This window comes from Ascidiella aspersa, chromosome 5, assembly GCF_963924565.1.
Source record: "Ascidiella aspersa chromosome 5, kaAscAspe10.2, whole genome shotgun sequence".
NCBI lineage: Eukaryota > Metazoa > Chordata > Ascidiacea > Phlebobranchia > Ascidiidae > Ascidiella > Ascidiella aspersa.
The window spans coordinates 1,506,486-1,519,584 of record NC_139451.1 but is presented as its reverse complement, the minus strand read 5'-3'; the positions used below and the strand labels follow the sequence as shown (position 1 = coordinate 1,519,584).

Genomic DNA, 13,099 nt, shown 5'->3' with positions numbered 1-13,099 from the left:
AAAAAAACTTACCCATTGTTATCGAACAGGGCGAAAAACAATTAAAAAAATTGTATGCCTGACAGTTTCATGTTAATGCGTGATCAGGGTTGTTTAAATATTTGTAAGTGTTAACATTTATAACTTTCAAAATAAGATGTTGTTTTGCTGGCCTTGTTATCTGAAAAATGTAAAATTTAGAAAGTATGTCATATCGTTTTATGGTAAGTCTGAATTCGACTTTTTTCATACGGGTATTAGTATATTGCCACTTTTTAGGTCATATAGAACATATTTTTGTAACATAATCAACTTTAAACGTAACAGTCAATATTATTCTTGTGTATTTTTATGAAAATATCGAATAAGGTTTGTTTAAATTTCAAATAGCGTGTGAAAATATTAGCTCTCTAGCGCTACTTTACTTCCGGATAAACTAGATTTTTTTGTTAAAGTTTTTATCTAATAATTGTGGTAGGATTGTAGACCAGCTAAAAATTATTTAGGTTGGAGTGCGTGTTAGCATTTAGGTTTGGATGGTTCCAGACCAGCGCTAGTTTTTGTGATTGTACAAACAAACAAACATCAGTTTGACGATGAGTTACCCTCTTTTTGTTTCTATGTTGTAATAAGTTAAATTTAGCGTAGGCTTTTAGCGTAATAAGTTAAATTTTGTTTAGTGTGCAACTGCATTTTGGACTTGCCAGAAAAACTTACCAATTTAGTTGTAGCAGTAAGGTATCTTAAATCAGGACTTTCCAAACTTTTTGTCTGTGACCCCTTTTAATTTATCTAAAATTTCCACAGCCCCTAAGAGTTTAAAACTTAAAATTTCTCGTTATCTGCTTTGACACGCATTTTAAGGGTTTTTGAAATAAGTTTTACATTAGCATATCAAATAGACAAAAGTTACAAGTTTTTAGAGAATTGTATTAAAATTTTCTAAAGTGTGACGCTACTTACATTGAAAACAAATAAAAAAAAAATTATATACAGTTTGGTTGATATGTACGTTATTTTCTAATCAGGAGCCATATTTTTACCTGATTTTACTAGTTTTTCGAAGACAAGTTTAACAATGTCTTCAGACGAAGTTGATATCTTACCGATCATCTCACCAACTACAATTCCAAAGTAGGTGTTCACTTTTCGAGCATAATCATAAAAGTTTTAGTTTGCTCTTTGTAAAAGTTACTATATTTTATATATAAATATGGATTAGATTTTTGTTATTATTATAATATTTTATAGTTATTATCAGAACTAAAGGTTCCTTATGCCTGATAGTAACAGTTTAAATATATATATATTTTAGTTATTCCTATGTTTGTACATACCTTAAAAGGTTTAGAAAAGGTTAACTTTATTTTTATTTTCACAATCTGTTTTAAAATATATATGACATAGCCACTAAAATCAGGAATCTTTGTTGTTTTAAGAAAAGTCCACATTTCCTTTTGAAAAATTGAATATAAATATAAATTTAAGCAGGGTAAGCTGTTTGTAAGAAAACACTTGTATGCTAATGTAGTTGGATGTAACTCATGGTTGGCAAAAAACGTGATCTAGTACAGAGCTAAACTAGTTTTGTGGAGCTAAACTGATTGCTTCTGATGTAATGCTCAATATTGTAGAGCTTGAATGGTTTATTTCAAGTTGATCCGACTCATTTGTTAGTGTTAAGATAGCTTAGCCACCACTCTATATTAAACATACCTTTGGTAGTGAATAACAACAGAACGGCGAATAAATTGCAGGAATATTAGCCTTAGGTGCAGGGTTCAGTACAACTTCTGTCTGTTACATTATGTTAGTTGTGTAGAGATAGACCGATATATCCGTTAACCGATAATATCAGCCGATATTTGACTTCTCTTGATATACCGGTATCGGTAAATGTGGGCTGATACTTCGGCCGATATTTTAGTGCGAAAATATGATATATTTTTTCCTGTACAACAAACAACTTAGCAATTTTTTTATCATAAACATTTTGGTTTTAGCATCACACCAAGTTAATATGCAAAATAATACAATTAATAAAGGTATATAAACTAAAACATTATTAGGATTTTATTTTTAATTAAAAATTGGGTATCGGTTGAAAAATTGTAAAAATCGGGTATCGGTATCGGCCCAAAAAAGTATTATTGGTTGATCTCTAGTGTTGTGTGACATTTGCTTTTGTTAAGCTTATCAAAACACAGGCTTATTAACGGATGTTAAATAATATTTCTGTTTTACTTACAGTCTAAATGTTTTATGGTGACAAGAAGTGTGCATTGGCTCACATCATAAAGTTTGGTTTAAAAAACCTTATAATAATAGCAATAAATGTAAAACTTACCCTTCTCTAGCCCTTCTGAAGTCTTTTATTGATCAAAGGTAATGGCTTACATATAGCAGCTTACATTGATGGTCACAGTATAAAAATTTCACCAAGTGGTAAAAAAGTGCTTTTATTTGGTCTTTGGTCTTCTTTTGTAGTATTAATAATAGTTCAATGGACTTTTTCCTCAGAATAATTCACTTGATATGAACTGAAAATAAATCATAATTTTTCCTATTTCATAATAATTTCACCGAAACTTAGACCTTAAATTGAAATGTTTTTGTTGTGCTATATTTAATTATTGCCAATTCTAGTCTGCTGTTTATTTTCATTTCATATCAAGTGAAATATTTTAAGAAAAAAAAAACTTTTTTTTAGGTAAGTGTTTTTTGGCTGCAATGAAAATTAGACCTTAGGTTTAAATGATTTGTTGCGTTGCATTTTTAATAGTTGTTTAGTTTCTCAATATTGATTCACTGTTTTTTTTTTAACAAATTTTAATCTGCTGTTTATATTCACAGCAGTAGACGCCGACGCGCTCCATCAAACACAACGGACGGAAGCCAAGACGTGATAATCCTCGATTCTCCGAACCAAGCGACAACTGCAAGATCACGGCGGAGGAGACGTAGGAACAACAGAAGTGACGTCGGTGAGAATATTAGACCAACTGTTAAAACTTATAGATAGACCGCTAAATCGTCATTTTACCACTAATATCAATGAATAAGTGAGCATTATTGTAAAAAGTACTTGTACATATTTTATTTTTTACCTGTTTGTTTTTTACTACAACTGAAACACACAATGGTGTTTCCTTACTTTCCTGTTATCCTGATCAGGCCGACTGGTTTTGGTCAGTCTTTGTGATTTTGTGTGACTCTTTCACTAAATTCTAAGAAATTATTTAATGTTTTATCCCTGTTTTTACTAAAACTTGAATATATCCCAAACAGTGCTGCAAACCAGTCATTTTGAAATGACTTAAGTCCAAGTTAAGTCATATGTAAAATAATTTAAGTCTGAGTCAAGTCGTTTTAAATAAATAACAAGTAAAGTCCCGGTCAAGTCATTATTAGAGCAAGGCAAGTCCTTGTCATAAATAATAAATATCGCTAAACCATTAAAATCAGTAAACTCTTGCAATAAACTCAAAAGATACAAAACAACAACGCAGCATATAGAAAGCAAATCATTTTTTGTGCAAAAATTGGGATAAATAACTCAATTTTTTTTATTGTCTGCCGGAGAATCCTTACACATGAACGTGTTTCAGCCTCTAATAAAAAAACTTTTAAAAGCTATAAATTATTAAGAAATAAATTTTTTTTATTAAACTTTTTTATTTTTTTTTTATTAAATTATTAAACCTCTAAACTTGTTATTCGGTTTCATTTTCAAGTCTGAGTAGTGTTAATGTTTACTTCACTGTATTACACATCATACAAAGTTAATATGCAAAATAAAAAGAGTCGTACAATAAACTAGTAGTAGTAGATATACTTGACGCTACAAGTAGTTTTTATTTACATCATTATGGGTATCAGTTAAAAAGTGTAACATAGGTCAGTTTGTGAACACATTAGTATGATTAATATGAAATATAATATTCAGTTATTTATGTAAGCTTAAATAAACAAGAACCTAATAGCATTTAAAAAATTGTGAAATGAACTCTGTATTTTTTATTTAAACACGTTTTTTAGGTTTGAAAGCGCTATAAACTAAACTTGGTACATTCTGTTTCAAAAGTGTTAAAAGTTTAATAGCATTTGCTAATTAGTTAGAATTCATTACAGTTGCTATGAAATGTATTTAAAGCCAACAATTGGTTTTCTGCAAAACAAAACTATAACAAGATAGAAATAGTCATAAGCTAAATATTGACCCATCACATTTCCTATGAGCCATATGTTTTGCTTAAACTCACTGTTGTTTGTTATATTTTTGAAGGTACACGTTCTTTACAAAATACTTTTAAAAAATGAAAGATATCCACTTCAATATGTTGCAATCTAGCCTTTCTAAAGCTGCTTTTTGACCATCGTTTACTTATCATTTACTGAAAACCATCTCAATATTACCGAATCTGTTGATCTATGATGCAAGCAGGGCAGACTAGAAAAACAACTAGCCTGCAGTGAGGTTTGAACTCACGACCTCCGGTCAAGCCGGGAACCGTCGCTCTACCAACTGAGCTATGCAGGCTCAGAGAAATAAGTCGAGAAACAACCTTGACGCCAATGAGTTGCTTTTTGACTAATGATAACGGCTTTTAGATTATTTTTCTAACCAGTCTTGCTTGAATCAGTAATCAACAGATTATGCGATCTCTTTTAATGTACTTTAAAGAAATGTATAAAATGACTAACACAAATAAAAAGTTACCATGTAGGTTTCTAAAGGATTTACTAAACCCTAGGTGCTATACCATGCCAAAAAAATCTACAGTTCACTTTTTTTTTATATATTTTTTATGTTATCACACAGACATGTGCAAAATATTTGCTAATGTTGTACTAATGATAAATTTGGTAAATCAGTATTCATTTATGAAAAAACGAACACTACATGTTTTTACAATATTTGTTACGTAAAAACTTTCATATGTATGGCAAAATTGGTTTGAATGGTTAGATTTTGACCAATAAACATTCTTGTAATTTCTGTTGCATTAGGGCAGGTACTTTACTGAACCTAAAAATCTACATTTTTTTTACATAAATAAATATGCTCTTGCTACCAGGCATAGTATATTTAAAATAGGTTCATCTGGCATATATTTCTTCAACAAACGTTTCAGCTTACTATCCGGCAAGCCTTCGTCAGGGACTGACACACAAAGCCAACAGGACGCAAAATAAAATGACACAAATAAATCTTGTTATCGTAGCACTGGAAATTATCTGTTTAATGTGAAGTAACACCTGAAGGTTTTAATTATTTCTGCATCTATACCCGTGCATTGATTTAAAATACTGTAAATTTCATTTTTGTAAAAAGCTTTTAATAGTTAGCATCAATATTCGGTTTAATTTGCAGCAAAGGTTAAATACTTATATCAGTTAACCATCCATTACCATAACTCTTTAAACACTATTAAAGTATTTATAAAATCGCCATTGTTTTAAGTTTTTTAAGAGTAAAGTATATATTTGTTTGAATTTGTAGCAAGTATTAACATTCCAAATTGCCCTAGCCTTTTGAAAATCAATGTCACAATTAGGTTTGTATAATTAGAAAGTTTTGACAAAATTCACCGTTTTTAAAAGTTGCATACCAAGAGTAAGGTATATATTGTTTCAAATTGTAGCAACATATTTAAGCTTTGACCACTTGTGCATCTATACCAGTTAAACATACTGGGAATGCTATGTTTGTGGAAACGTTTAAATGGTTATAGGCAAGTATAGGCATTCCAAATTTCTCTAAACCATCTGGTAAAGATTACTTTTTTTCCTTTTTAAATTAAACCAACACTTAAAAGTTTTGGAGCCATAACTGAAGCCCGTTTAAATCAATACCACTGTGAGTGAAATGTTTAAATAATTAGGAAGTTTTGATTAAATTACAGTTGATTTAAGTTTTTAGCAATATTGAAGTAAACTTTTGTTTGATTTTTAGAAAAACTTAAAAGTTTTAATAATAATTTGCACATCTATAACATGTTTAAAATAGTATAAATGTTAACGTTTGTAAAAAATGGTTTTAATTGGTTAGCAAGTATTGATAAACTCACCGTTGTTAAGTTCTTACCAAGATTAAAGTACATATTTGTTTAATTTGTGGCAATACTTGTAAGCTGCGTAGATTTGTGCATCTATACCACGTTTAAAGTAATGACAATACCAAATTTGTAAAAATGTTTAATTGGTTAGCAAGCTTGACATTCCAAAATGGTCAAAAATTGTCTACTAAAGAGTGAACATTAATTTTGTATTGTTAAACAACCCATAACCTAGTCTGTTTAAAGTGAACACCACAGTTAGTAAAAAGTGTAAATACTAAGATTTTACCATGTTTAAAATACTGTAAATGCTGAGTTTGTAAAAACGTTAAAATGTTTAGCAAGCATCAACATTCCAAATTCCTTTTAACTGATCTACCATTTAAAATTAAAGATTAAATTTTTCCCTTTTATATTAAACCAACACTTGAATAAGTTATGCAGCTACAACCGTAGCCCGTTCAAAACACCCTTAATAACACGTGTTAAAAACGTAGCCGGTCAAACAGCGTGAAGATTGTAAACAAACCCCATTTCCGTGTTGACTTTAAGCTCACAAAAGATCACAAAACTCCGCAGCCCTTTAGCCGTTGCTTGCCGTTGGCGCTCTCAGCCAATCAGCTGCAAGCTCCATTGTTACGTCAGCGATCAGCTGATCGGCTGGCAAGTCTATTCACGTTAGTCGAGGCTGGTATTTAAGTTGTGCGTAACGGCTCGTATTCGGTTATTCGTTGGGGTTTAAAGCAGTGTTACAGGTCGTTTTAAGTTGCTAGCACTAGATTAGCAAGATTTACAAAGAGTTTAATTCGTTTTAGAGTAAAAACAATTGCGTCCCATCTTTTATAAGTGAGGTTTAGGTATGTTTCAGTCACAATAACTGATCATGAAACAAGTTCGTATCGAATCGTCTTAATCAAAATGATGTCGATATACTCGACCTTTGTGGCTTTGACATAAATTCCGAGCTACATTACAGATCTGTGCATAGTGTACTAAGCTTGGTATGCTTGACGCAATTAACCAATTTTTGCCGTTAAGGTTGTTAGTTTTCTGTTTAGTTACGTTTCAATTTGTGTGTATGCTTGACGCTAAAAATAAAATGATATTGTGGTTATTTACGCGATTGTTAATTGCCTTTTTAGCTACTTTTAAGATCATAGCATTAGATTAGCAGTTTGTACAAAACAAATGGATTTAAAATCATAAGAAAGTCGTTTTATCCAGATTTGTAAGTTTCGCGCTATTGACAAGATAATGGTTATTTAATTAGAAACACTTTGTTTTGTGAAGTTAGTACTTTAAAACCCTACTGGACTTTCAAGTGTGTACATGTCTCTGAAAGCAACATTGTTGTTTTCTGAACACTAACTTCAGCTATAATTCTAATATAAACCTAATTAAACCGACTATTGCTGTACAGATCGCTAGTTTAACACAATTTGCTTAAAATGGCGAGATCGCTGGAATTGCTCGGCTACAAGAATGCACAAGAGGTTGTCTGGGAACTAATGCAAGATGACGTCATTAATAACGATAGTGACGTCATCCAAAATGACGCACACGGTGCGTAATATTCTCACAAAGGACTAGCGAAGTCCGATAATAATCGATATTTTTTAAAAGTACTCTCGTCCGACACCATATCGAATGACGTCATTGGTATGGTTGGATTAACAAGAAAAATTGAAATGTCCATATTGCAATGTTTTTAGGCTTTTTGACCATTTTTTAGTATTTTGAAGCAGGTTGTTGTTTTAAATTTTTTTCCTTCGGTTTTGGTCGATAATACAAGAGATATTTTTTTTCTTCTAAAACCATATTTTCTAAACACTGTTTTTGTTTGTTTTACAGTCGACCTCACTTGCGCACCGAATGACGTAGCTTTCGTAGATCTGACGTCATCGACGACCCCCCGCCGCGATACGCGTCGCCCCTCACCGGTAAGTGACGTCACAACACTAGAGTGTGACTTGTAAATTAGGAAAACTTTGCAGCAATTCGGTCGTCGTAAAAGCTCATTGAAGCCAATTAGTTGCGCCACTTGAAATTTGTGACGTCATTTGTGAACACCAGCTAAGTTCAAGTTCGCTGCAAAATCTTGTTGCGAGCTTTTGGAATTTTTTAAATTTTCACCCCAAAATCAATATTTTAACTTTCCTTGTAGTCCAGTGGTTTTCAACCTTTTTCACACCGCGACCCATTTTAACAACCCAATGTATCTAACGACCCCCTTCCAAAATTTTTAATGTTGAAAAAACTACTCTTATATTTCATGCACAAGGCATCATCAGTGAGATGGCTGGTGTTGCATCTTGGCGACAAGTAATCTTGTCTATGCGTGGCGCTATTTTTATATAATTGCAACTTAAATTACAGGTTAGAGCAGGGCTACTCAACTGGCGGGCCGCAGTCCGGATGCGGACATTTCTCAGCATTTGCTTAGTTTTTAACAAAACCAAATCCATACCTTCGCCACTCTGCCATCGACTCGCTCTCGCCACTTTAGAACCCAGATTTAAAGAACACACAATAAATAAAAACGGCCAATTCTCCCACTAGCTGTGACTAACAAAACAATAAGTACGTTTCGCTTATTGCTTTTGCTATGCTGAATTTTTTATATAGTTATACCGTATTACATTTTGTTTTCCTGTAAATAATTTTATAAGAGTTATAGCGGACCTAAGCAAATTTTAGACTTTTGTTACTGGACCTTTGCTAAAAAGAGTTGAGTAGCCCTAGGTTAGAGTTTTTACTTAGTTATTTGACTAATTGCGCGGACTGGTGTGTACAAGTTCTTTAACGTAAGAGTGTGTACTGTTCACAAAAATGGTGACAAGGACTGTCGTCAATAGTAAACCGACACTGTTAAAATAATAGGTCCGCAACTTGCTTCCTGGCTGCTTGTGCTCACTATTTAAGCCTTCTCTGTCAACAACATTGCCTAATATTATTACCGATATTTTTTATGATAATTAAATCCCATTCTCGTACTAGTGATTGGTATTTAATTGTCGTCTTCGCGACCCCCAGAGAAAAGGCAAACGACCCACCCGGAGGTCGCGACCCCCAGGTTGAAAACCACTGTTGTAGTCAAATACATAAATAAGTTCGAATTTATATAATAGGAGCAATGTCTTTGTTTGCCTTCACCAATTTTTTTACGAATTTTGTAGCAATCTTTCTGTAACCCATGACAATAAACCAACTATATAAAACTAGTGCAGTCCAAAACGAAAGGTTATCCACTTTGTGGCTCGGGGCCACGTGTTGAGTATCACTGGGTAATTTTACTTATAAAATTAAAAAATTAAAAGCAAAACGGGGCTAATTCTAGTTCTAATCTGATTGGGGTTTACCCAAAATATACCTTCGCCCAACGCATATTTAGTTTTCTCATTTTTAGTTTTCCAACAAAGAATTTGAATTAATACTCTTTGGTCAGAACGAATTTGAAAAGCGCAAGCTATGTTAAAAAGTACAAAAATGAGTACAGGAATGTTTGCCATCAAAACTCCAATGGAAATAAATTGCGATTTAAACTAAATTAATTATGAATAAATAAATGTAAAAACTTCAGTTCGAATTTTAGTTTAATTTCTAGTTTTTAAGAATTCAGTAATTTTAATTTTAAACCCAATTAGGAAACCTGAAATGCTATTTTTTTACAAGTGTTTATCGACATCATTTTGCTAAAATTCTATAATTTAAATTCCAATACAAGTCGGAAAACTAAAACAAATCTAGTTGCCTGCTTTCTTCACCAAATCAAAAAACACGATTCGCGTTTTATCGCGGTACTCGATATTTCACTCGCCAACATGTGCTTGTTGCTAGGCAACCGCGAGTCTGGAAAGTTCAACCGAGGACAGCGACCAAAGTGCTCTCTTGCGCCTCAAGTGTCCCATCTGCCTCGAGTCAGTGAGAAATGTGAGTAGTTTTAAAAACATTTATTGATGCCCTTCGTTGAACCTAAGCTTTCCGGCTGAATAATACTTAGTTTGTCACCAATAACACATAAAACATGGCGTTACATTATTATTTTTTTTAAATATTTTCCTGTTTTTATTATTTTAATTTTAAATTTTGTGTTTGTCTGTAAAACTGCAACTCTTATTTATCAAATTATTGCTTAACATCAACAATTACAATAATGCTGTAAAACTCAGCGGTTAGAATTGTAATCGTACGCTTAGTGACCATTTTGACAATGAAATATTGTTAAAAATTTTGGTTAAACTAAGATAACAGGCATTGTAGTGTAAATATTATAATTATTTTTAGGAAACTCCTGTAAATCACCCCCCTATACTATTTTTCCTGTTTTTATTGCCTACGTTTTTCTCCCTCTTTGTTAAGATACTGAGCCAGGGAGGTGAGTTACGCTCCACTAATTGCGGTCACGTGTTCTGCAAGCCCTGCATCCTCACAACGATTCGCGCGCAGCACAAATGTCCCACCTGCCGCAAAAAGCTCACCGAGAGAAACACACACGCCCTATACCTGCCAATCACGTGATATCAACCCGCGTGACGTAACAATCACCCATGACGTCATTTTCCTGGTCGCAGCAGCGTTTCTCGCGAATTCCTGAAGTTTCTCTGCGATTTTCTCGCTGCCAGTTTGAACCGGTGTGTGACGTCATAATGCCGATTGTTTTATTGTTGTTGTGTAAATTTTATATTCACCGCTTTCGGGTTTCAATCGTTACGTCAGACTCTCGCCAGCCGCTTTTACTGACGTGCTTGCGTCACTGTGAAACGATGTGACGTCATCGTTTTTTTCGTGACGTCATCGATTATTGTCGCAAGTGTGACGTAACATACGGTTTATTGTTTCATTCGTTTTTTTGTGTGATCAGAAAACTTTTACCTCGGCACGGATTTGTTAAATTGAACTAATAAAATAATTTACTCGAAAAAAATGTATTTTGATATTTTCCTGAATATATATTGCACTAAAGTTCTCGAAACGATAAAAATTTACGTTTGCGTTATTTTACAATTAAACTTGATTAAAAAATAATATTTTATGTGTTGAAAATACGGTCACATATATGATTTAAGCTTGAAAATTGCAAAGTGTATTATTCGTTTTTGCTACCGTACCTTTTCTATTCCTCTTTCCTTTGTTCGTGAATAAATTTCCAAAAACAAAATCGACTTTTTCGAGCTTTTGCACATGAAACGTTTGTTATATGTTGCGTTTATTCTTCCTTGCTCACAATCAGACTAGTTTGCTAGTTCGTTTTAATTTTATGACAAAGACTTGAATTGAAGTTGACTAGCTCTAATAATGACTTGACTTGTAATTTTTTTGAAAAGACTTGAAGGAATGTTCAAATGGCTTGTAACAACACTGCTAACTACATTCTTAGCCTGAAATTAAAAGCTGCAATAAAATTAAACCAGTTGTATCCGTAAAGGCAGGATTTCAACCTTTTTACGATCTAGTACCACTTGGACGCTCTGTACTGCCACGCGTACCACTTTCTTGCAGAACAACCAATCTATTTTTAGCTTACAACTTGCATTATTTAACGCTATTTGTAGCTTAAGCTATAAAACAGTAGATGATATTTATCAATTGAGCAATCATTTGACGTAAATAATGCCAACTGTCCCACAGCGCTGTATACGCTTTACAAAGCAACTGTGCTCCTTGTCGACAATTAACATGGCCTGTATCTTGAAGATCGCATTGTTTCGAAACAACTGAAATAGTTACGTAACAATAAGAATGGGCTTCAGGGAATTTTTTTTATGTAAACGAAACCAGATAAACAAAATATAAAGTTGTGAATCCGGGTTTTTGTAAAAAAACAGAAGCTACTCGCGTACCACCTGAAAAACCTTCGCGTACCACAGGTTGGGAACCCCTGTCGTAAGGTGGCGCGCCCTTTACCGGTGAAACAATCTTGCCAATTGGTTTGTAATTACCAGTGTTTTAATGGATTAAGTCAACGACTTGACTTTGTCACTGTTTTCATAGAACTTGTCTTGACTTAAGATATCGCTGTTGTTGTTCAATTTTTTTCATAAATACATTTTACTTGACATCGGTATTTTGGATAAATGACTTGACTTAAATTTCACTCACTCAGTCAAATAACTTCACGGAAAACGAGTTACTTGCAATATGTTGCATTTATGCCGCTTTTTCTTTGAACTATTGCTCATAAATACAGTGTGTTCGGAAACCACTTGCAAATAACTAGGCTACCGCTAACATATTGTTTAAGCTTAAAATACGAACGCTTTCAAACAGTCACCAGATATAGCATTTCGTTTTAAGCATGTCGTCACAAAAATACGTCATAGGTTGGCGTCACCAACATTTGATTGAAGAGAGACTTTTGTTGCCAGTCGAATTATCGCGCGAATGTGAAATTCAAAACAGGGCTGAATATATTTTCGGTTGATAAAAATGTTTTCACAATTAATTAAAAATCCAAATAATTTGCGCGAAAAAATGTGGCTGCAGATATCGCGATCTGACCGTCGTGCAATTTTAAGACTTTTTAACAGTTTTTATGTTGTGTCAAAATATGCTTTATCGTTCAAAGTTACTTAGGATTGTAAAATCACTATTTTCTTTCACTTTAAGACATTCCTAGTTTCCGTTCTGAACATTCCTAAATAAGTTGACGTCACAATTGCCTTCTCGATTCCCAATAATTTGCCCACAACGATGACGTCAATGCAATGACGCCATTCCTAACAAATCCTAATTTCGTAATAATCAAAATTTATTTAACACCAACTATAATCCTAATTATGCTGCAAATTCCTATTTTTTTTCCCCAATACTGACGTCGCAAATGTTGTCTCGAAATGCAATAGTTACTGTTTAGAAAAAAAAGTCTTCAATAATTTCCCCAAATATGACGTCATTTTTAATAAAATGCCGAATTTCCTTGAAAAAAGACTTTTTCAGAGCAAAAAATTTCCCTAAACTTATAATTCGTCCCAATAATAACATCCGCAAATCCTATATTTCCTAATTATGACGTAACAAATGTTGTCTATAATTTTTCAATAATGACGTCACAGTTCCATCTC

General features: G+C 33.0%; 1 protein-coding gene across 1 annotated transcript; it reads left to right on the top strand.

Annotated features, from left to right (window-relative positions):
* The first annotated feature begins 1,011 nt into the window (after positions 1 to 1,011).
* On the top strand, positions 1,012 to 11,186 carry LOC146141428 (E3 ubiquitin-protein ligase RNF4-like). Its single transcript, XM_083390112.1, has 5 exons — positions 1,012 to 1,113; positions 2,833 to 2,963; positions 7,890 to 7,978; positions 9,876 to 9,968; positions 10,398 to 11,186. The coding sequence occupies exons 1-5, from the start codon at positions 1,058 to 1,060 to the stop codon at positions 10,554 to 10,556; spliced, it is 528 nt and encodes a 175-aa protein (XP_083246238.1). The 5' UTR covers positions 1,012 to 1,057; the 3' UTR covers positions 10,557 to 11,186.
* The last annotated feature ends 1,913 nt before the right edge of the window (positions 11,187 to 13,099 follow it).

What these genes read in the sequence shown, in the direction of transcription:
- LOC146141428 (XM_083390112.1), top strand. Translation starts at nt 1,058, where the DNA reads ATGTCTTCAGACGAAGTTGATATCTTACCGATCATCTCACCAACTACA. An exon ending in TCACCAACTACAATTCCAAA is followed by an intron (nt 1,114 to 2,832) that starts GTAGGTGTTCAC and finishes TTATATTCACAG; the next exon opens with CAGTAGACGCCGACGCGCTC. An exon ending in GCCTCGAGTCAGTGAGAAAT is followed by an intron (nt 9,969 to 10,397) that starts GTGAGTAGTTTT and finishes CTCTTTGTTAAG; the next exon opens with ATACTGAGCCAGGGAGGTGA.